Source organism: Cupressus sempervirens, chromosome 5, assembly GCF_028749045.1.
Source record: "Cupressus sempervirens isolate cs-2001-9-10 chromosome 5, ASM2874904v1, whole genome shotgun sequence".
NCBI classification, from domain to species: Eukaryota; Viridiplantae; Streptophyta; class Pinopsida; order Cupressales; family Cupressaceae; genus Cupressus; species Cupressus sempervirens.
In genome coordinates, this window is record NC_143122.1 from 1,043,266,706 (window position 1) to 1,043,291,583 (window position 24,878).

The 24,878-nt window shown below is 36.1% G+C and overlaps 1 protein-coding gene across 6 annotated transcripts in view; it reads left to right on the top strand.

Moving 5' to 3' along the window:
- Positions 1–18,900, top strand: part of LOC149559506 (putative glucose-6-phosphate 1-epimerase) — a 72,915-nt gene extending 54,015 nt beyond the window's left edge. For all 6 annotated transcript variants that reach the window (XM_089833415.1, XM_089833418.1, XM_089833414.1 and 3 more), the window contains 3 exons: positions 17,939–18,041; positions 18,150–18,249; positions 18,414–18,900. In XM_089833415.1, coding sequence (XP_089689541.1) covers positions 17,939–18,041; positions 18,150–18,249; positions 18,414–18,625 — 415 coding nt within the window. In that variant the 3' untranslated portion in view covers positions 18,626–18,900. The remainder of the gene's footprint in view (positions 1–17,938; positions 18,042–18,149; positions 18,250–18,413) is intronic.
- The last annotated feature ends 5,978 nt before the right edge of the window (positions 18,901–24,878 follow it).

Genomic DNA, 24,878 nt, shown 5'->3' on the forward strand with positions numbered 1-24,878 from the left:
CTCCAAGTGCCTCAAAGCATATCACTCCTCTCAAAAGGCTTGCTTTGTTGTTCTCTTCACCTCTGGTACACAAACACTTCATGCCTGCAGCAGCTCCAGGTCTCATCAACTGGTCATACTTCACAGGACTGATAACTGAACTGATTGGGGGTCTAGGGGGCAACACCCTCAGTGGGGTCGAGGGGCAGCGCCCCCGCTATCAAGACCAAATTAGCACTCTCAAACCCACACAAAACTCCATGGAACACACCATTTTTGTGATTTTTTTCCAATCCCACACTCTTTCTGGCCACTGCTTATGTTTTACTACCTGTTTATGTCTTTCTCTTCCCTTGGGCATCATGCGTTATTTATTTTGAGCATTTTTTATGTCGTTTTTTTTTGGAACACTTCCTATCCCCTTCTATTAGTCACCTCTACCCCTGTTATAATACTGGCCGTTCTGTCTTTTGCAACCCTCTAACAAATCGTATGGCAACGCCTCCTTCATTCTCCCACTGATCCTGCAAGGGCCGTACAACCACTTCTTCTTTCAACTCCTGGGCGTACGATCCAAAATTCTCTTTCTTGGCCGTACGGCTTTTGCACTTTTCACTTTCATGCATGTTGATAATGTACAGTGCTTGATGTTTTCTTTTTTGTGAGCTGTACGGTTGTATGAAATATCTTCATATGGTCGCTTCCATGTCCTTCTGTTGTTTTAATTGCTCCTTCATATGACGTAAGATACTTTCTTCCTCCCAATAATTCTCTTATATGTCCGTACAACCCTATGTTTATCTTCTGCCATATAGAAGGCCGTATGGTGCTTTCTCCTTCACAGACAGTGTGTGTGTCCATACGGTAGCCTCTTCTGGTCGTCCGTACGGTTACCTTGTTTGACCGTATGGTGTTGTCTGACAATGTGTATCCCCCTTTGTGTCCGTACGGTTTTTTTCATGTACCATACGGTGATGTACTCCTGTCCATACGATACCTTAGCTGGGTCGTATGGTTCTTTCCTGAATCCGTGTGATTGCTTTGTCTAGGTGGTAGAATGCTGCAGTAGCAGAGCGGAAAATATGATAAGTAATGTTTTACGTTTTGTGTGTGTTTTAAATTTAAACGTTTTCAATAATGTCCTACATGTGGTGGCATACCTGGAGTAGCAATTCGACGAGCTCTCCAGATATAGCCACCTAGGACCAGGTGTGTGGATTTTAAAATTAGAATAGTTGTTTTAATTCGTAGTTGTGCTAAATAATTAAAGAGAATTCCATCAAATACTGGTGACAGATAATAGGCAGTTACAAGAATACGCATGATTGCTGCATGGTATTGATGGTAAAACGTCTTTCAGATTCCTATTCTTAGCAGTTACAAGAATATCCATGATTGCTGCATGGTATTGATGGTAAAACATCTTTCAGATTCCTATTCTTAGCAGTTACAAGAATATCCATGATTGCTGCATGGTATTGATGATTCCTATTCTTAGCAGTTACAAGAATATCCATGATTGCTGCATGGTATTGATGGTAAAACGTCTTTCAGATTCCTATTCTTAGATGGAAAAGAAAACGTTTTTATTACTACTGGACAGCAAGGCCAGTCAGACTTTGGTTATTAAAAAGCCAATCTTTTATGTAAAAAAACGATTCGAACTTGGGGAGGAATGGGAAGTTTTATGTCTCCTTTGGTCTCCTGTGTTTTTTTTTCAAGATTATGGTTCTACTGTTATGTTTCATATATTTCTCATGGCAATCAGTTTAGGGAATAACAATTGCAGAAAAATGTACTCTGATGCGGGGTCAATATCTCGGGTTTGAACCGTTGGATTTCTCTCAAATTTTTATATGTTGTTTGAAACCTAGTTACGCCAAATATCAACGGTTGGATTGAGTAAATCTTTTCTGGTTCGAAAGTTATTCATGTTTGAGTGCGGGTCTATCTGAAGGCAGCAAGAAGATATTTTGGGGGATTTATTTTCAGAAAAAATGTACTCTGATGCGGGGTCAATATCTCGGGTTTGAACCGTTGGATTTCTCTCAAATTTTTATATGTTGTTTGAAACCTAGTTACGCCAAATATCAACGGTTGGATTGAGTAAATCTTTTCTAGTTCGAAAGTTATTCATGTCTGAGTGCGGGTCTATCTGAAGGCAGCAAGAAGATATTTTGGGGGATTTTATTTTCAAAGTTTTGTTTATTGAATCTGATTTTAGTGTGTGTTCTTGAAGGTTATAGATGCCCTTGAAGCAACTCAGTTGAGTGACTGATTCCTCCTGAGTTTTCCAAGGTGTGGCTTTGCATCATAGAATACTTCCTTGCCTGCTTCCAAAAGCTCGTACGGTGGTAGCTCCTCCGTACAGAGTCTCTAGTCTGTACGATATTTTTCCCTTGCCCTGTGCTTGCTGTATGGTGCACCTCCAGGTCTCTTCCTGCAAATCTCTAGCTGTAAAGTGTATTCTTCTCTTCTCCGCGTGGGTCAAAGCTCTCTCTTCTTCCACCAGTATGTTTTTTGGTTCAATATCATCTCCAAGGTTCATGGTTTGAACTTTGGCCTCTTCATATTTTATTGGCTTATCTTCACTGAATGTATGGATTGGTGTTTCATCCACCTGCGCTTCTCCTTCCTTTAGTTCACTATATTCCTCTAGGAACTCGTTTCTTCCTTTTTCTTCTTCGACGCCCAACATGTTGTAGCTCGGGAAGAGTTCGTAATCCTCCATCTGCTAGTGAAATACTCCGTTCACCGAATCTCTATCGTCCTCATTCGACCCTTCTTCCAATCTCAATACTCCCTCTTCATTAGGTTCCATTCTCTTCTTCCCTTTGTTATCCCCTCCACCTTCGCCTTCGGAATTCGACGACGCTGCCTCGTCACCTACCATTTGTGTGCAGGTCAATTATGAATCTTTTGCCTCCGCGCTCTATTGATAAGGTATTCTTCTTCCAATCATGCTTAACCCTTGCTTGTACAAGCCATCCTCAGCCCAAAATGACGTCATATCCTCTCCTCTTCAGCGGGATGACGACAAAGTCGAGTAGGAACGACTGTCTTCCAATAGTCACTGGTTGTGCCATCAGGTTCCCGAGAAGTTTAATGCCGTGTTGGTTTGCCGTTAGTAATTGAAACATAGGTGGCCACGACGTTGGCTGTCCTAACTTGTTTCGGGTATCTTTTGGTAGGACGTTTACTTCGGAATCTCCGTCCACAATTGTGTCTGAGAGGATCGTTTCTAATATACCCATCTCTACGACTGTCGGATGCTGTCCCGATGTGAGTGCTAGCAGCATTGGGTCCACTGCACTTGCTCTGCTTTCCTTTTCCCTTCCATGTTCTCCTGGTAGTTTAGCAGTTAGGGCTATGTTCGTGAGTGCTATCCGTAGTTGAGGCATTGTGAGGATCAGATCATTTAACTTGATTGTTATTTTAGTTTGTAATATCTGCCTTATGATGTTTTGTTTTGCGTAGTTCCTCGTTGAGGTACTGGTAGTGTCCTTCAATTGTGATTTCTCTGCCTGCATTGCTTTCTCAATTTCCACTTGCACTTCTTCCAATCTCCTCTTTTCTTCCGTTGGGTCGAGGTATAATTTTGCTTGTTTACGAGGGATTGCCAAGACTTCTTTGTCCGTGCCAATGTTGATCAAATTGACTCTTGATTTCGGGCACTTGGCATCTTCATGATCTCCAGGATCAAACCATTTGCATAACTTTGGTGTGTTTGCTGATGTATAGTTTAGTGCAAAGTGGCCCCCACAAATTGCATGCTCGGCATTGAACCATCAAGCGGCCATTTGCATCGTATTGAATTCGGCTGCGACTCTCATTATTATTGTTGGTATTGTTGTTTTGCCCTCTTCTATTATTTTTGTACCCACCCAAAGTGGCACCATCATTGCTTGTGTTTCCGCTCTCTCTTGATGCGGAAGCCTCCTATGTCAGGAGCACTTGTTGATGCCCTTTTGTTTTCATATTGAAGGGGCATTCTTTTGTGAAATATCCCATAATTTGACAGATATCACAGAATTGGTTTTTCGAGCAGGATCCCTTCTTGTGACCTTCTGTCTTGCATTCTGTGCACCATAGCTTGGACCTTCTTACTATCCTTTTCGTCACCACTGCTATCTTCTTCTGAAGACAAGTCATCTGAGTTGGATGAGCTACTTTTCTTCTTCTTTTTCGTTTTCTGTTCACTCTTTAAGTCCATCGCCTGATTGTATGCTTCGGTGTATGATGATGGTGACACAATCTTCATTTTTTTTTTTTGACTCCGGGCATAGTCCTTCAATGAACCATCTCTTTTTCAGCCCATCTGCTAGCTTACTTTTCATTTTATTTATAAATTCTTTTAGTTTTTTGGCATATGCACGAACTGTTTCATTTTTCCCTTGCTTTGTGGTGTAGATTTTTGCTACGATCTCATTGTCGTCTCACAACAATTGAAACTCGGTGATAAAATCCTTTTTAACTCCCATCCATGTAGTTAGTTTCTAAGTGTTGGCGTTTGAAAATCATCCTTGTCTGTCATGCCATTTGCTGTCCATTTGGTTTTGCACGTCTTGTAATGTTTGATTGGATCTGCCGTTCCATCACCATCAAACTTTGGCAATTTTTTGTTTGGTCCAGCCATTATTATTCGAGTTGGAGGTACTTGTTGTGTACCCGCACTGTTTTGCACTCCCACGTTGTTTTGCACACCCACGTTGTTCTGCACATTCGCGCTGTTCTGTACACTTGCGTTGTTTTGAATACCCGCGCTGTATTGGACAGTCGTCTTGCGTTGTTTTGAATACCCGCGCTGTTTTGGACAGTCGTCTTATTTCCCACAGTCGTGTTATTTGGCGAAGAAGGGTCTTCGTTAAGCGAAGTTGTCTGTTCCAGAAGTGTATTGCAGACGAAGAGTTCACTCCATGCTCGTGCTCACTCGGCACTCCGAGCCGTGCGAGTTAATTCCCTTCCATCTGGATTCTCTTCCCTCGGCATATATCGGTTTAGAAATTCCTCCCTTGTTGCTTCCACCAAATCCAACCGCTCTCAAGTCTCTTCCAACAATTCCTCGGTGCTTCGATGTCTATCGACAATCTGTTGAAACCTCCGCCTGCACTTGGCCTGTTGTGCCAAAATTAAATTCCCTTGTGTAGTGCGTATTTCATCTTTTTCCTTTAGCTTATTCTTATTTTTGTTCAATTGATTCGGCATTAGTCTTCATTCCTCTGCCTTCGTTCTAGATCCATTGGGCAACGACGCCAAATGTTTACCGTATGGGTAGATAGTTTAATGCATACAGACAATAGACAAGAATATGTAACACAACAATACTCTTTTTATTATTCGCATATATATCGAAGAGATTACATAGTGCTTCCAATGATGATTACTACACTCCCAAAGTCCATTTCGGATGGTGTACATATACCATTCCGAAAGGGTGACTCAACCGTCACACGTCCTTTCGGATGCTAATCTACTTGTCGGCTATTTTATAGCTTTACTGACAACATGCTAATCTACCCACCGGCTACTTTATAACTTTACCAACAACAGTGTCAATGATGTAGGTGTGGTTAGACTTATGCAATGTAGGATGCATTCCAATCTTTGTGGAATTATATCAAAAGAACATATGTAGTGTGGGAGAGTGCATTGAAGGTTGGTCAAAGCAAGTGTAAGTTGAGTATTCAGGTTGAAGATAGACATTGCATATCTTTTGTTATTGTTGAGAGTGATGTCCTAATTGCTGAGTGGATGTTTAGATATTGGTGTCTATGGTATTTTGGTGTTTGCAAACACAATAGGAAATTGGTGTCTCCGGTAGGTTGTTGCCTACTGCATATTGTACGAGACCTATTACTTTTGTGAGATTGGATTTGGTCATTAGATCCAAACAACAATTCTCACTATTATTTTTTCTCTTCTTGGGTAACAACATATATCTGGTGTTCTCTGTGTATTGTTCAGTTGCTACATCCTTAAGTAGACAAAGTAACTGGGGCTTTAATGTTTTGAGTTTCTTACATAGGAAAGTTATTAATAGTATTTAAAGTTCAATCAAGTTGGAATTGGGATGCATTGATTCAAAGCCACCTACACCACCCCCCACAACCTCACTATAGTTCCTGCATATTGTACGAGACCTATTACTTTTGTGAGATTGGATTTGGTCATTAGATCCAAACAACAATTCTCACTATTATTTTTTCTCTTCTTGGGTAACAACATATATCTGGTGTTCTCTGTGTATTGTTCAGTTGCTACATCCTTAATTAGACAAAGTAACTGGGGCTTTGATGTTTTGAGTTTCTTACATAGGAAAGTTATTCATAGTATTTAAAGTTCAATCAAGTTGGAATTGGGATGCATTGATTCAAAGCCACCTACACCACCCCCCACAACCTCACTATAGTTCCTTGAAAGAAGTGAACAATGTGAGGTAGATCTAGGATGGTAGACTCAATTGCTCTAGAAAGTTTCTCTTCAAACCGGGTTTCACTCTTTGATGGATCAAATGTAATAACCCCAATAGGTTATAACTTCTTCAAACACCAAAAATCTTTATACTTCAGTTGTTTGACATTTCGTCAAACACTTTGCAAGCAAGCTCTGATACCACTGTAATAACCCTCCTCAAATTTGCTCTCAAAAATGCTGATGAAAGCTCAAGGAATTTCATCAAACAATTCACATGCAAGGGACGTATGACTGATATAGTATTTCAGCTGGCTTTAAATGACTCTTTTCAATTTGCATCAATGAGAATCTTGTGCTAGAAGACTACAATGGACTACACAATGACCTAACGTGAGTGTGCTACTAATTTTGACAATATCCAGTGCATATATATGATCCAAGCATGAGAAATGAACACTTACAGCCAACTGGCATTTTTACAAACAGTTGGTATGCAAACTAACTAGCTGATAAATAATAATATTAAATTGCTTAAATGACACCAGCAACTATTATCTTCTTAATTGCAATGAGAAAATACAATGCTCATGAAATATGGCCAAGACTTTGGCATTTGCATGGATTACAAAATGATAATGCTGGTATAATGCACACTTACAGCTGAAAGCTTATAACACCCTAAAAAACAATACTAACAAAAGAACTTGGTTGTAGATGGTTGTAATAATTTCCTTCAATGCTGCCCTTTCTGCTTTGCTTTTCCAATTTGCTTTTTCGGACTGCTTTTTCGGTTCCGTTTTTTCGAACTGCTTTTTCGGCCTACTTTTTCGGTTCTGCTTTTTCAGACTGCTTTTTTGTATCTGCTTTTTCAGACTGCTACCTTGTTAAATCTCAAGACCATATCTTTCAATGGCGTCAAGATTTTCAGCTTGAAGGGATTTCGTCCTTCAAACTATTGAGACATAATCTCCAGAAAATTTTCCAATTTCTTTGATATTTTCAAGCCTGCTAAAAAGAAGCTCTTCCATTTCTTTTATAGTTTTCTCACAAGAGCTCCATCTTTCGTTTTCTCAATGTGGGATAAAAGATAACTCCTTTTATGTAACTTATGTCTCCAATGTGTTATAAAATAAAGGGGACTCTTTTAATTTAAATATTTCCCACAAACTATAGTCTATGTATTAATAAAGTTAAATATTTAAATTTAACTTTATAAAATAGCTTTATCAATGCAAAACAAATCTTATCAATGATAAACAAGTCTTCTTGCCGATTTTAAACAATTACCATCGACATACCGTTGCCACTGGATGTCCACCCATGCCCAAGATGACTTACTATAAATAGTAAGTATGCCCAAAGTTGCCTCAAAACCCCTCAGAAAGACCTGCAACTGAAACTATCTAGGCCAAATGGCCTCTAAGCCCCTTTAATGTCCTGGTTAGCCTATGGGACCGTGGGGAAATAGGCTAACGACAACATCATGCTATGAATGCTAAAAAGGGGACATTACATCAAACTATGCATTCTGGAGTAGAACAATAGAATCTTATTTTGTGGCTCTAGGATTTGAGGTTTGGCAATGATAGACTCCTAAGGGATTAGGTCAGAATGAGCTATTGAAAAAATAATGACAGAAGAAAGAATGTTATACACCACCCCCCACAACCTTAGTATAGTTCCTTGAAAGAAGTGAACAATGTGAGGTAGATCTAGGATGGTAGACTCAATTGCTCTAGAAAGTTTCTCTTCAAATCGGGTTTCACTCTTTGATGAATCAAACTATGCGTTATGGAGTGGAACAATAGAATCTTATTTTGTGGCTCTAGGATTTGATGTTTGGCAATGATAGACTCCTAAGGGATTAGGTCAGAATGAGCTATTGAAAAAATAATGACAGAAGAAAGAATGTTATTATATGTGGTTTAACTAATCCCAAAGTTTGTAAATGTCATGCACTGTAGGACAACGGACGTGGGTCAAATTTAAATTTTTTTATGGAGATGACAAAGTTTAGGAAACAAAGCTTTAGACCTTTAGAGGTTAATTTTAAAGTATGTAAATATAGAAGATCCTTACTAAAAACCTACTCCAGGTTGTTGAAATTACCAGCTCTTTTAGAGGACTCAATGAGGATTGAAAGGAAATAGTAAATTTAAAGAAGATACTTAGATCTCTACCTCGAAGATTTGATGCCAATCTGGCTACAATTGAAGAAGGTAAAGTTTTGAGTAAACTATGGATGAGTTGCATGAATCTCTAATTGTTTATGAGATGAGACTATATAATGACAAATCCTTAAGAAAGGAGGCAACTACCAAGGCTTCTGATAAGCAAGAAGATCAAGATTTTGACGTTGGTTTAGATCTAGAGGAAGCAAACTTTGTTAGGAGATTGCAGAGAGGTTAAAGAAAGTATGAAGATAAGTTACATTCACGTGTTTTAATTGTGGTGAAGTAGGAAATTTCATTGAAAAATGTCCATGTTCGCATAATGACAATCAAAAGAATCGGAAGAAGTGATTATTGAAGGAAAAAAATACTTAGAAGAATCAAAAGAGTTCCTTCACTAGTGAGGAAAACTATTTGTTATTGGAGATGATAGAGGAATGAAGTCCAATAATAGTGAAGATGATGAAGGATATGTTGTGGAAGAATTGCTTTGTGCTAGTAAAGATATCAAAAGACTAAAGAAAAGAATTATTGAAGAAAAAGCTGAAGACAAATTGTCTTAGAATCTTGAAAAGGCAGAGAAGATGGTGGTTGACCTGAATATTAAAGTGGAAGAGGCCAAGAGGATTGAGGAAGTTTGACAAAAGATTTATGTCAAGAGACAAAGAAAGTGAATAACTTGAGATAGAGATTTTGACTTCGAGAAAAGATCTAGATAAAGCAAACAAGGAGAAGTTAAAGGATTTCAGATTAGATAATTGAAAGTCAGTTGAGAATCCAAAAAAGAATGTATCTAAAGCTCAAGATCTGAACCTATTTTGACAACCAAAGAGAGCAAGAAGGTGGATGCCAATTTCACGTAAGTGCTCAAGCAAAGTAGGAGATCCAGAAAACCAAGGTTCAGGAGTACAAGCATATAATGCTAGGTTCAATTTTTTTTTTTTAAATTATTGTTTTAAGTATACTCAATTTTGTTAGAAGGCTATGAATAGTAGATGGTTTATTTATTAGAATATTATAATATTTATTTAGTGGTCATCTTACTTAGTCTTTGACTCTTTAGTTTATTAGGCAATTTCTATTTTCGTCCTTAGTTCACGATTATTTCTTTTAGAAACATCTTCTTTGTAAATCTATAGAAGGAGCTTTCATCTCTTTTTTTTAATACAACTACAACAACATTGATTTACCATAACATGGTATGAGAGCACGTCGATGGGATTTCATAAAATTTGGCCGATTTTTTAAGGAAAATTCAAGCTTCTTTTGATCTAGAATTTTTTTCAGAAATTTGCTTTTTGATTTTTTCAAATAAAAATTGCTAGAGGTATTTTATGAAACTTTTGTGTTTCGTCTTTGAGGATTTTAGTGTTGGAAATCACAAGCTTGGTTAAGGGTTTTGACCTCAATTTTTTGGTTGCAGAAAAAGTCTCTATTTTTTGAGTTGCTTGCGTATGCTGGTTTACCATGTGAAGTCTCATGTTTTGCAACCCTTAGAAACTTTTGATGTTGTAATTTTTTCCTTGGTGGGTTTATAATTTTTTCCTCCAAAATTATCTATTCGTCTTTGAGGATTCTAGTGCTGGAAATTGCAAGCTTGGTTAAGGGTTTTGATCCCTCAATTTCTTGGTTGCAGCAAAAGTCTCTGATTTTGAGTTGCTTGCATGTGTTGGTTTACCATGCAAAGTCTCATGTTTTGCCACCCTTAAAATATGTTGGTGGGTTTTCATAATTTTTTCCCTTAAAAATTTCTTATAGGCTTTTATGATTTTTTCATTTAGAAACTTCTGATGTTGTAATTTGCAAAATTGTGTGGGATTCCTTGGTGGGTTTATAATTTTTTTCTCCAAAATTATTTGTTGGATTTTTCCATTTTTCCTAAAAAGTGAAGATTTGTATTGTTTGGTTTTGATTGATTTTTCACCTCAAAAATCATGCTGGTTTTGATCGATTTTTCACCTCAAAAACCATATCTGGGTTTTCCAAAGTTTCTCCTTAAATCATGGGTTTTTGTAGTCTGTTTTGGGTCATTGTGCTCATTTGCAAAGTTTGGAGTGTTTGCCGATTTTCCCTTAACATCGTGCTAGCTGTTCTGAGTGTGCCTCTGTCTCCAAGGAAGAGCAACTTGGTTATCGAACAAAAGTTTGGATATTGTTGTGATGATTTCGGTTAGATGTTTTGCTGATCCTGGGAGGGTAAGTAACAGACATGTCCTAGTGGAAGAGTTAGTGGCAGGTTCTTATCTTTTGTTGCAAAGCATTTTGAAGAAGGAAACACCCTTCTCTCTTCTTTAATGGACGAAGTTTGGCTTCTTGGTCATTAATATTTTGCAGATCTAGGGAAGGTCTCAGCAGTAGCAAAATGTTTTGAAGAATTTGTGAACGGAAGACAAAAGTTAGACAATGACCATTAAGGGAGGGTATTAGATTATTATAATGTTTCTTTAATGGTCATCTAAGTCCTTCAGTGCATGATTGGATTCATCAATGTCATTACAAATTTTGATCAATTTTTCTTTGTCACGCCTTCCATCGAATATTTTCCATAGTGTCTCTATTACATTCTTTAAAAAGTTTATTAGGTAGTTTCTATTTTCATCTTTAGTTCACAATTGTTTCTTTTAGAAACATTGTCATTGTAAATCTCTATAAGGAGCTTTCATCTCCTTTGTTTAATACAACTACAACAACTTTGATTTACCATATCATTATTTGCTTTCTTATTATTGTTTTAATTGCAGCCAATCTGGTTACAAGGTTGTGAATTGCAGAGAGTTCTGATAAGAGGAAATGACTATGTGAGCAGGAATATTTTTGTACTATCAATTGGTTTTAATATAATTTGTCATAAGCGCAACAATTTTAGGCATATTGTGAGAATTTTAGAAGCACTTTTGCTAGTATTCCTAAGTTGGACACTAAAGGAAATAACAAGTCAGAAATGTGAAAGTTTGGAAGAAGTTACTAGAAGGACAAAGATTAGAGAAGTTGCTGGTAGCTTAGACAGCTCCACACACTTAGATAAGATATGATAAGATAATATTATTAATGTCCAACAAAAGACCACAAAGGGTCTATGGGACTGAGAGCTACAACCAAGAGGCTGACAACAACAAGAGCACCAAACGGTGTCTGAGGAAAGCAAAACAAGAAACAAGAAACAAGAGAGAGAGAGAGAGAGAGAGAGAGAGAGAGAGAGAGAGAGAGAGGCCAAAACAAAGACTAGGAGTCTTTCCTTGGCAAAAAGAAAGCAGTCACAGAAGGATACGACTGTGAGTAGGTAGGAGCTCTGGACTGTCTCAATGAACTCGTGGAAGAATGTTGCTGACATAGATAACCGTTGCGGGGCCTGATAGATGTAGAATGACCAGTAGAGCTGGAAGAACTAGATGACCTTTTCACACCACGTAAAGGAGATAAGGGTGTGAAAAAGGCAGCAATGAGTTGATCGGAGTTATGCTGGTGAGGAAGTAGAGATTATAAAGTACTAGCATGGAGCAAAGTAACCTCCTAAAGATAAAGAGCTAGACAATGCTGGTCACAATAATGGAAGAAGGCTGAGAGAGAACAACAGTCGTGGAACAAACAATGAAATCTCCCTCTGATCTCATAATAGGGCATCGAAAGATAAAGTGAGTTTCCGTCTCAATCTCATCAAGTGTACACAACTTACAAATACATTCCTCTCTGTCAATATGATGATCTGTTTGAGCACGAAGAAGATGAGAACCAACTCTGAATGATCTTAGAGAAATACACAGGGCATGACACCACTGTTGAGAAAGATAACTATGGATCATTTATAGTGGATGTGTCACATGATTGGAGAAAAGCAAGATTATGGACATCAAGAAGTTTGATGGAAGAGATGCAACTCTTGGTACTTCAAGTCTTGATGGTGGAAAGACAAAACTTATGATGTTCTATATGTAGCAAGATTGAAACATAATCTGCCTAGTGTAAGTCAAATATGTGATAGAGATTACAATGGTTCATTCAATGCAAAAGGTTGTGAAATCAGAAAAATGGATATTGGTGAATTAGTTGTAGAAGCAAGATTGGCAATGTTGTGTGTTATGTCGGTGAGGTCAATGGGCTAAATTGCTTTGCCATACAAAGAGAAGAGAGTTTTCTTTGATATAGAGGATTGGAACATAGCAATTTTGATGATCTACTGAAGATTAGTTCAAAAGGAATGTTAAGGAACATGCCGAATATTAAGAATCCTCCATCTACTAGTTGCAAACCATGTCATGATGGAAATTAGACAAAGACCAGATTTTCAGCAAAGTATTATTCAGGTATGAGATCAATGGATCTGGTTCATACATATCTATGCGGATCTACGAGGACAAAGGGATTACAAGATCACGAGTATTTTATGATGCTTAATGACAATTATTCTAGAATGACATTACTTTTTTAAAAGTGAAATTTGATGATTTTGAGAAGTTTGAGGCTTTTAAAGAAATGGTAGGAAAGAAATGTAGAATCATCAATTGCTTGACATTAGATAGAGGTGGAGACTTTACTGTTGACAGGTATGAAGAATTTTGTTCAAGGCATGGAATTTGAAGATAATATACAACTCTTAGGACTCATCAAAATGGAGTGGCAAAAAGACAGAACCGAACAATTTAGAAAATTTCAAAAACAATGTTAAAGAAAGCATAGTTATTAGAAATGTATTAGAGAGAACCCTATCAGACAATTGTATGTATTTTGAACAGAGCTTAGGTCAGGCCTAAGATGACTAAGAGCCCATATGAATTATGGAAAGGCAGATTGGCACCCGTTTGACATTTCTAATTTTTTTGAAAGCAAGTGCTACATAAAAGGGATGAAGAAAATTTGGGTAAGTTCGATTCTAGATTTGATGAAGATATTTTTCTTGGTTATTCCATGACAAGCAAGGCATATAGACGCTACAATAAAATACTAAAGAGTAGTGGAAGGTGACAATGTGAGTATTGATAAGACATACAATCAACTAATGTTCTAAATGAAGATGACCATGATGAACTAATCCACAAAGGAGATGAAAACTGAGGAAGTGAATTAAAAATCACAAGTGCTAAAACCCTAGCTAAGTATGTGCAAATACATCACTCTCGGAGCCAAAAAAATTAGAAAAAAAAAACAAACAAGTTCACTGCAGAGCCAGGCAAGGAGGAAGGTTGGTTAGAAGCAGTAGAGGAAGAATTAACTCAATTTAAGAATGAAAGTTGGGAGCTGCTTCCAAGACCTAAAGACAAGAATGCCATGGGCATCAAGTGGGTATCTAAAAACAAGCCGAACAAAGACGGTAAAGTATTCTTTGAACAAGGCCAAATTTATAATGAAGGATATTCTCAAGTTGAGGGAATCAGTTTTGAGGAGACATTTTCTCAAGGACATGACTAGATGCAATTAGAATGTTTCTAGCATTGTTAACGTTCAAGAGTCTCATTAGTTACCAAATGAATGTTAAATTTGCATTTTTTGAATGGAAAAATCAAAGAGGAAGTCTACATTTAACAATTGAAGAGTTTTCGGTGTTTAGACAAATTAGATGTTATTTGTAGACTTAAGAAGTTTCTTTATGGACTCAAACATGCCCCTAGAGATTGGATAAATATCTACAACATCATGATTTTAGGAGAGACAATGCAAACAATAATTTGTTTATAAATCAGAAGGTGATCATTGTTGATTATTGTGGTTTATGTTGATGACATCATCTTGGCAAGAAGCAATGATAGCATGTGTGAAGAATTCTAAGATGTTATGTAAGTGTTTGAGATGTCAATGCTTGGCAAGGTGTCATTTTTTGGGTTTATAGAATTTTCAATTAAAAAGGCATGTTCGTTTCTCAAACCAAGCACATATAAAGATGTTAAGTTTAAGATGGATGAATGCAAATTGGTAAGAATCAGTTAGTACACTTTGGGTTATTGTGTAAATTGAGTAAGGATGAATCTGCTCCAACAAATCATACTTTGTATAGATCTATTATTAATAGTTTATTACGTTTTACTGCTTCTAGAACAGATATTATGCAGGTAGTTGGTATGGTTGCCAAGTCTAAAGCAGCATTAAGAGAACCTTATGTGGTGAAGGGGATATTTTAGATATTTGAAGGCAACAATGAAATTTGGAATATGGTACCCAAAGAGTAGGAATCATAATCTAACATCATTACATTGATGCAGATTGGGCTAGAAGTAGAGATGACTGTAAGAGCTCAAGTGGTAGTGCTTTCTTTCTTGTGGCTTAGTTGAGAATAAAACATGATTTAGTATCCTTGTCTACAATAGAAGTAGAATAGGTTGTAGTAGCTTCTTGTTGCACTCAAATTCCATGAATAAAGGAAACCATGAAGGAGATGCAAACAGCGTATGATGAGCCCATTTCCATTCCGTGTGACAATACAAGTGCTTTAACTATTTCAAAAAAAATGGTAATGCGCATGAGCAAAACAAGTTACAATTATAATTTTTGAGAGAGAAGGTTGCAGACAAAGAAGTGAAGTTGGAATATGTTGAGATGAAGGCACAAATCACATACATTTTCATATTTGGAATCAAGAGGAAATATAGGTTGAGGGGGAGTATTGATTCCATGCTACAAGAAGGCTTGGTTCAAACAAGTTAATGATATTTGATAGGGGAAGCATATCTGGAGTGCTACAAGGAGAGGAAAGGAACCCAATAGTGTTTCTTCGAAAGGGGGAGAGAGGAACTCAATAACTTTAAATGATCTGAAGCTTCAGTTGTATTAGATAGGGGGAATTCTGAACAGGTATTTATGCTGATTTTGACATTTAATTTTGTATTGACATGCTCACAAAATTGTGTTGTTTGCCATAGATGACAAAAGGGGAGATTTTTGAATGTGCGTTGTCATTGATTTCAAAGGAATATTAAATTGTCATTGTTACTTTACTTATCTTAAGTCGTCCCTTAGGCATTTGAATATTGGAAGTACAATGACTAGCTACCTTGTGTCTATATCAGATATTGGAGACGACCCAAAAGTGTGATCTAGAGTGTTTGAGGAAGGTAATCCATATGGTGAGCCTGCTGTGGCAACTTGTTATGACATGTATTCTTCCTTGGCAACTTGTTATGACATGTATTCTTCCTTCAAAGTTTCGAGTTATGATATGTGGTTTGAAGGGAGAATATGTCTACACGCGATCATTAGTGGACAAGAATTTAGAAGTGATAGAATGATCATTTGTGCAAATTGGCTGACTAGGTAGCTGTTCCAAATTGATGCACCCAAGGATTGTAGTGTAGACAAGGTTGCATTGGTAAAGCACAATGTGTTCTTTCTTCTAGAGTAGCATGTGGGCTATTGGGCTTGGCCTATTACACGTTTGGTTAAGGGTTATGGTTGTGGACAACTTGCAATGCAATAATTTTAATATTAGGCTGACATATGATTGTAATTGTTATTGTAGTGTATAATATAGCGATCTACGACGTGCCTTGGAATGTTAGTAAAGCTACGTAATGTGTATATCAATGTATTATTGGTAGTGTCAATTATTGATGTGCAGCTGGATTTATGCAATGTAAGTTGCATTCAAATCATTGTGTGATTCTATCAAAAGATCATATGCAGTGTGGGAGAGTGTGTTGAAGTTTGATAAGATCAAGTGCAATTCAGGATGAACATCTGCAATTCACATCAAGCATAATTTTACATTTCAATTTTGTGCATTTACTCCCTCTGTCAATCTAATTGTTATTATTTAATCATGGAACATTTATGACCATTATATTAAAGTTTTAAACTTTCCATCATGAAAATTATGGATAAATATAATTGCCACATGCATCAAAATAAAATCATCAACGACTTAAGGCCTCAGATTCAAGGAGTCAAATTCTTTTACGACAAAAGAACATGGGTTTGAACGTGCACCACCTTTTGCTTTCCTATTGCTTGTATTGCTGTTGTTGTCTCCTTTCTCTTGAATTCTGTTCTGCTTTTGCCTTCAAGAAGGAAGATTCTATTTATTGAGGCTCAATATTTATCTATAATATGATTGCGGAGGAAAAGTGATACTTTTTGTGTCTCCACAATGAGTGTCATAGGTATCTCAAATTTTCATGTTTCAATGTTGTCGCACTGTATAAAATTTGATTTTTGGTTGTTCATTTTTAGAGGTAAACTAGAGTAGCCATGTTTCATCCCACATCAATGGTACATTCGGTTGATCAATTTCTAAATATATCACTAGCAATGAAGCTTGAAGATTCCCAACACTTCTCTGTGTTGAGCCTTGAGTGTTCTATAGCATGCTTTGGACTTTGTGATATGTGGGTCAGTTTAAACATGAAAATGCATGTGATGACAATCTTTTTAATCAATTTGTTTCTTTGCACAAGTGCCACAGTTAGTTTCATACTGGCAAGAGCAGCTTATGCGTTCAATGCTTTGTGCTAAGCAGAGGTATCATGTCATTTCCCTACAGTTGTTGGGGGAGCATTCATGTTCTGCCTTCAATGAGCTGATTGTATTTCTTGTTTTTGTTCAATTGATACTTGATTATCACATTGGGTTTGCCTTGAGTATGCCTGTAGTATGTTTGGGTGCTTAGGTTCGCCATGGGTCCTTCTAGAAGGATCCACAACGAACGAGGACAGCCAAGCAATGTTGAATTCCAGGGATCGCTGCAAATGTAATAGCACTACACTATATTGGTATGTGTTTTCCAAATGGCAGTGACCTCTTATTTAAATTGAGAATAAGCCATGAAGATACATGTCTCTTCGTTTATTAGATAATTAATATAATAAAAAATTAATCATTGGTATACCGTATATATATTATATTAATTTCTCTCATGTAACAATAAACTTATATTAATATATGATGGGCACATATATAAATTATATCTTATATATAATTATATATTATCTGACAGAAGCTACCAAACATCAACAAGCTGGATGCACACCAAACTGACATGTGTCGGTTTGGATGCACACCAAACCGACACGTGTCCAGGCCAGGCCACATATGCAGTACCCAGTAACATAGCTTTTGAATAGTATTTTCATTCATTCATCAGCCATAGTTCATGTTCACCGCTGTTTTCAGTAACATCTGACACACAAATACCAAGTCAAAAGTATACTTTTGAAATGAAAAATGAATTTTATTATAAATTATAAAAGTAGACGCCCTTTCTGTTTTGGTGAGAATAGAGACAAGATTTTAGAGGTGTCTAAATTTCTGATAGAACTTTTTTTGGACAGAGATTCCTTTATGTTTGCAATGGTATTTTTCAAAATTAATAAGTCTAGACTGTTAAGCTATAAAGTTTATGTATCATACACTTTTCAATTTCGTATGGTTGAGGTTATTCTTTCCTTTCAACAGTGAAGTGCGAGTAGAAGGAGTCGAAACGTTAGATTATCTGGACAATTTACAGGATAAACAACGCTTTACTGAGCAAGGTGATGCAATCACCTTTGAATCTGAGGTAAGCTTGACCACAAGTCAAGAGATGGGGCAGTGATAATCAGCTTTTATTGTTTGCTAATGTCTGAAATTATTGAACCCTAATGAAATGAATTTTCTGTCGATGAAGGTGGATAAAATCTATCTTAGCACCCCAACAAAGATTGCAATTCTTGACCATGAAAAGAAGAGAACATTTGTGTTGAGGAAGGATGGCCTTCCTGATGCAGGTAAGATAATTTTTCTTCACCCAAGCTTATTATAGGATTGATAGCTGACCATCATGATCAAGTTGGCTTCCATCAAGTTGGCATTTTTAAACTCTCAATTTGATAGAATGTTAATGAAGTGCTAACACTATTCACTTAACTGGACATGAAATATCTTCTTTCAGTGGTGTGGAATCCTTGGGAGAAGAAAGCTAAATCTATGACAGATTTTGGGGACGATGAATACAAACATATGCTATGCGTTGAAGCTGCAGCTGTAGAAAAGCCTATCACCCTCAAGCCTGGTGAAGAGTGGAAAGGTCGTCAGGAATTGTCTACAGTACCGTCAAGTTACTGCAGTGGTCAATTAGATCCCTCGAGAGTTTTACTGGGTTGAAGAAAAGTCTGGACATGTCACCTGTTGTATTTGTACTTAATGAATCTCAGTGACAAACAGCTGAAGGTTTTTCCCTTTTAATTGTCTAAATAATGATAATTGTGACAAAATAGCTGAAAGCTCTCCTCGTACATTGTACTAAAGAATCTTATTCGATTGGGTCTCACAAGGTAAAGTGTAGCTGTGTATTCAATGAACATGGATAGTGGATGCTAAGAATGTTTTACGTGATTGGTTCTAATTTTTTTATTAAATTTAATATTATTTTAGTACAACTTGGATTATGGTGTCGTAGAACTGTGTATGAGCAAGGATGAGCTAGATTTGTTTTGGTAAGGTCTGAAATGTGAAGTCAATCTTCTTTTAAAGTAAATCATGGCATGGTCTTAATAATTATTGCATTTGGTTTACACTTTGGGTATCACGTATTCCTAACAATAAGACTCCAATGTGGAAAATAAATCATATAATTTAAATTTACTATATAGCTATTATATTTGGTTGGCAATTTTTTGGGTATCACCAAATCCTAATGTTTCGCTAAAGGTGAAAAAAATCCCAGAATCACCAGGAGGGAGATTCCTAGTTTCGCACGCCGGCCTCTGACTGAAGGAATTGTTATTAATGTAAGAAAGCTGTTACTTATTAGCTGTGATTGCACTCAACTTTAAATGATTTTGAGTTTGTATTAAATTAACTTTAGTTGGACATTTTCAATGCAAAAAGATAAAAATTAACTTTATTAGGTAGATTGTGTTTTGTAGGAAACAGATTCTCATCCTTAGTTATCCAATGAATTAAGGACCACTGCATGATTTGTGAATTTTTGATGTGGAGGGATAGAGAATAGCGTAACTGGTATATTCTTAGATTTTCCTGCTGACTGGAACACTTTATTTTCCACGTTGATGAAAACTGTTACTTTTTCCCCTATACCTATTTAAAACTCTATTTGAACTAATTAATACCTTCTGTAGTTGGCACTTTAATACCTTCTAAAATCACCAATATACACCATTAGGGAAACCTCATGAGCTGATGACAAGAACTTTGATAAACACATCAACACTAAGCAAATCTGGTTCTACAACAAGTTTCTGTACACTCATGAAGGACACTAATGTCCTATAAACACTTCTATCCACTCTGATTCATTATGGTATTCCATCCTAGGGAAGAAGATTTGCCTTGAGCCAAAATACCATCTTCCTTGTGTAGGATGATATCTACATCAGCATTTCCAACATCACCTTGAGACATACTGTAAAAAAATCTGTATGACAAAACTATGTGGACACTCAACCTTTACATATTACTCGATGATAATTTTTTATTTCTTGCTGAATTTGAGTGAAGGAATCCCGTCTTCTCTGCAGCCCTGAGAGATTTCTTGGTAATAAAGGTTTCTCCAACGAACAGTACAGAACCACAGTCGCTCGCTGGAAATGCCCCGCCTCAACCTAAAGGCCCTTGGCCCCCCCCTTATCCGAATCTATTATATCAAGGGCTGAACATAGAGCCGAAATGTATTTAGGGGAGTCTATTATTAGTATAAAATTGTAGGACCCAAATGTTAACTAGGATTTGGTGCACCAATGTACTCTGTATTTAGTTGCAATAAATTTAGGTATATTTGAAAGTTCTAAAAACTTTTTGGTTGTAATCTGATTTCATTTGGAAAAAAATATTTTTTCTTGAAAACATAACTAAAACACATCATGATCTAATAAATTTCAGAGCTAAAAGAAATAAAACACGCTATATGATTGCTCTTTGTTGTTGGCCTTTGCTTGATCTAGGGCTTCTGTGACCTAGCTCTAGCTAGTTTCTTTGTTTTTGTTTGCTTGCATTTGAGGGTTTAGGAGATTGTTGGTATTGCAAGGTGGGGCTTTGATTTGGAGGTTTTTTTGGTTAGTTTGGGGTTTTTAGTTGTTGTGGGGTTTCTCCTTGGTGGATTTGTAGTTAAAGTTTTGTGGCTAGGAGTTGGGGTTTGTTTCTTTGATGTTTTTTGTGGTTGCATTCTATTCTATGATTGATTTGATTCAAGATATACTCTTGTTGTGTTGTGATGCATTCAATGATAGTGCATTATTATGATTGCTAATATTTATGTTGTAATGGATGGTTATATTATGTTGTTTACAATTTTGATCATATTTGCATGATGATGCTATTTGATGTGACGTGATGTCTTATGATGATATCTGGTTTATTTTGTATTCAAGATTACTGACTATGCTATTAAGATGATTTTATTAGATTTCTTGTTATATTATGCTTTATATGTTGCTGAATATTTTAGTTATTGTCTTACACTTTTTTTTATAGGTAAAAGGCCACGAGGCCCAAGATTGTGTTTAGATTTAAAACACCATCTCAATTGAGCACCAAGGATCAAAGATGGGTAGGTCTCCTTGGTGTAGCCCTTACATAAATATCTCGAGTAATTTAACCAATTTTAACACTTGATTTTGATTTTTGAATTTATAAGTTTGCTCTTGATACTTTTGCGTGAATATAACCTGAAATTAAATTTGGCTAAGATAAAATTGTTAGAATGAAAAGTAGTAAGCTTATCTCCTGTAAACTTCAATTTTAAAATTGGAAGGTATAGAAAGAAGAGTTTTGATTAACCAAAAATATGATACTTATTAGCATCAAAATTTCATGATATCAGCCAAACTTAACATGCTTATTTAGATAGTAAAAGTTAAATTTTAGTTCAAGAACTAGTGTCTACCTTATCATATCAACTTGTCTTATCAGAATCTCTTCTCCTTCAGCTCATTTGTTATTGAGATTATTTGCTTATCTATTAGCTTCCTTATGAATGTGTTTTATGATTGTTTCTTCTAATTGATCAATGATGGCTAGGGCATATTCAAGTTTAGAAATAAAGATCCAATTTAGGGTCTTTGTTTTAGCGCATGTAGGATGATTTGCAAGTTTTGCTCATAACTAATTTATTAATACCTATCTCTCTACTTAGAGTTAATCCTTCTATTGGGACCTCTAATTCGGCTAAGTTGTTAGACATTATTCGTAAAGGTTTGGTGCATTTAATTAAGCATGAACACTTGTCTAAACAAATAACACATCCTAAGCTTGCTGGTCTTGGATTACCTCTCGAGGCCCCATCAAAATGTAACTTTGACCACCGTGCAGGAGGAGGTTTCCATTTACATTCTTTCCTAGCAATCTTGTTGGATTTTGAGTATTGCATTGGTAGATTAATTGGTTTAAACCAATTTTTTACCCATCTCTACATCTTAGTCCGAAAAGGAACTTTCCTCCTTATATGAGTTAGATTATTTTTAGCTACCATGATAATATAAGCCTCCAGTTTATTTAAAAAAGATGTTATAACCCTCTTTTCATTATGTAAAATCCTTCTCTTCCTTTCTTTCCATAATTCTAATAGGAGTACGGAATGGCATATTTTCCATAAATTATTACAAACTTTAGAACCATGTTTTGCTAACTTTTAAAATATTTAATAGGTTATTAGGGAATGTGGTTTGTCAATTTATTTTTTTACATAAATAATACTAACAATTCTTAGCATAGGGACAGCCATAAAGCAAGATTTAAAACTATTTGGTGCTAGAATTCTATTTTGAAGAGCAACCCAAACAAAGATACTTGCTTTCGGAAGACATGTCGGATCCCAACATAGATTTAGAGGAATGCCAAACTTATCCCATTGTTGAGGATTTATTATCTCTTCATACCTTAGTTTGACTTTACTATCTTTCGAGGCTACCCAAATTGATTTATCTTTCCTATCTTTATGATTTGTCTCTCTACTTTTTAAAAAATGATTAGAAATGCACTTTTCTTATAATGAAAGTCGAGTTTCATCTTGGATTTTCCATTGCCATCCTCCATATTGATTGTTGTTAATTTTATTTTTATAATAACTCACATTCTTATCCCACAGAGCTGTAATAGTGTTCTTGATGTTTATAGGTAGATTTACGCTATCTGGAGAAGGGAGTCCATCTCATGAATCTTCCCAAAATAAAACATCATTCCCTAATCCAACATCCCAAGCTAAGTTATTAGCTATTAATGGACGACAATTCAACATAAAGTTCTATATTCTTGAACCTTTTCGAGGATTTTTAATTCTGAACAAAGAGAAATGATTATTATTGTTTAAATATTTATGATGTCAATGGGCGCTTGGTTTGTTGGTAAAGTTGAATGGCTCACAAAGAGCTCACTAGGGATCAAGTCTTGCTGAGTGCAGGGCTATGACATCATAAGGGTTGAAGCCGGGATTGTGCCCCGAGTGATTTTGATGGCGTGGATGCACCTCAGTCCTTGGCTCTAAGCTGAAGAGGGTTCAGCCACGAGTGTGCCCGTATCTGGTCCCTAAAAAGTCTATGTGGTGGCTTTCACTGGTTGGTATCTAGTAGGGTTCTTTCTTCGCCGAGCTGCCTTGCAAGTTTGAACCCTCTATAAAAAAAATAAAAATAAAAATAAAAATTATGATATAAAATTTTGACCCATTTACTATTGCGTTCTTTAAATATTCTCCAAATAAGTTTCGCCCCTAGTGCCTCATTTTGCTAACTCAAGTTTTTTATGCCTAGGCCTCCAAATTCTTTAGGTCTACATATTTTTCCTATTTTATCAAAGCTTGGTCTTTCTTATCTCCAATACTTTGCCAGAAGAAGTTTTTAAGTTTAGAGTGTAATTTCCTTTTATACCTTTAAGTAGATGAAGACATGACATGTGATATGTGGGAATGGTCGAAAGTATTGCTTTGATCATGGTAATTCTACTAGCTTTACTTAACCATTTCCTTGTCCAACTTTCCAAAATTTTATCCTTTTTTAAAGAATTGTATCCCAAGCTTTACTTTCGCTAATGCCTTCTTCAAGTTAAATACCAAGGTATTTGTATGGAAATGTTCATTTTCTGAATTCCATTATTTTACAAATTTCTCTTTTCCTGCAGACACCGTTTGGTGCTTCCCCCTGCTGGTGTTTTCCCTTTGTACTGTTTCTAGTCCCTTAGACCCTCATTGGTCTTCTGTTGGACATTAATAAATTTATCTTATCTTTTCTTATCTACTTTCTCTTTGATATTAATAAAGAAAATCTTTGATTATTTTAATACCTTCTATTTCAATAAAATATTTAATTTAAATGCAATATTTATTTAAACTATATGTACATTGAGTAGGAAATAGGACAAACATCCCATGACATATTTTATATCTGGTTGCGTCACTAGAGTGCTACTGTTCCATTAGACATTTTATTGTTGTATTACGTGCTTCAACTATTTAGAGTGTTGTGAGCACTTGATGTTTGTGTGTTAAGTGAGCATGTACTAAACACTATTCTACTTGAGTTGTAGGATTTGAGTGTGTCTTTATCCTAGACAGTGGCACACAAGATAGTTTCATCGACCTTTCACATTGAGCCAATATCATCCCTCTATGGATGGTGCATCCATAATTGATTTGTTATCCCTCCAATACGTGTTGATAAATTTGGTTTTCATAATGCATATTGTGTACTCATGAGTTTGTTTGTGCATTTAGAGCTCCACAGTTATTGTGGACAATTTAGAAGTTAATATTGATTTTATAGCTTTCAATGTTTTTAAAATTTCTTGATTGATTAGCCATAACTGAACTCTATTTAATTGGAACTGATGTGATTTATTTTATTAAGTCAATAGTTAATTATTTAAGTGACTTCTGTTTTAAAAGTGTTTTAGAAAAAAAGTGCCTTTATTTTGGAAAAGTAAGTTCTTTTCACTCACTTTTCTCTTGGCTTTTGTATGAGAATTTGGATTTTGCTTTAAATTTCATTGGAGAAAATCACATTTGTTCTTGTTAGTTTGATTCACTCACTAGATTTTTGTCGCATTGATTTGTTGGATTCATGTTGAGATTGCTCCACTTTGCCAGAAGTTCCACTTAATTATGTTGGGTCTTGTAATTTTTCCTCTTCATTCGAGTTTTCTCATCTTTCTGAGAGATAGGACATTTTGAATCGTTCATTTTTCTCCGTTTTTTAAAATGAAATACCTTGCACTAGTTCAGTGGATTGAGAATAGTATTTCCCCACAATCTTGCTTGATTTTATCATCCAATTTGGTTTATGTAAGTAATTTTCATATCTCCATTTTGTGATTTGGGGATTTAGAAGTGTAATGTTGTCCAATTTTCTGAGTACTAGGATTTAAAATCTTATTTTTATAAATGTGTGGTTAAGGTGCCTAAGGGCTAGTG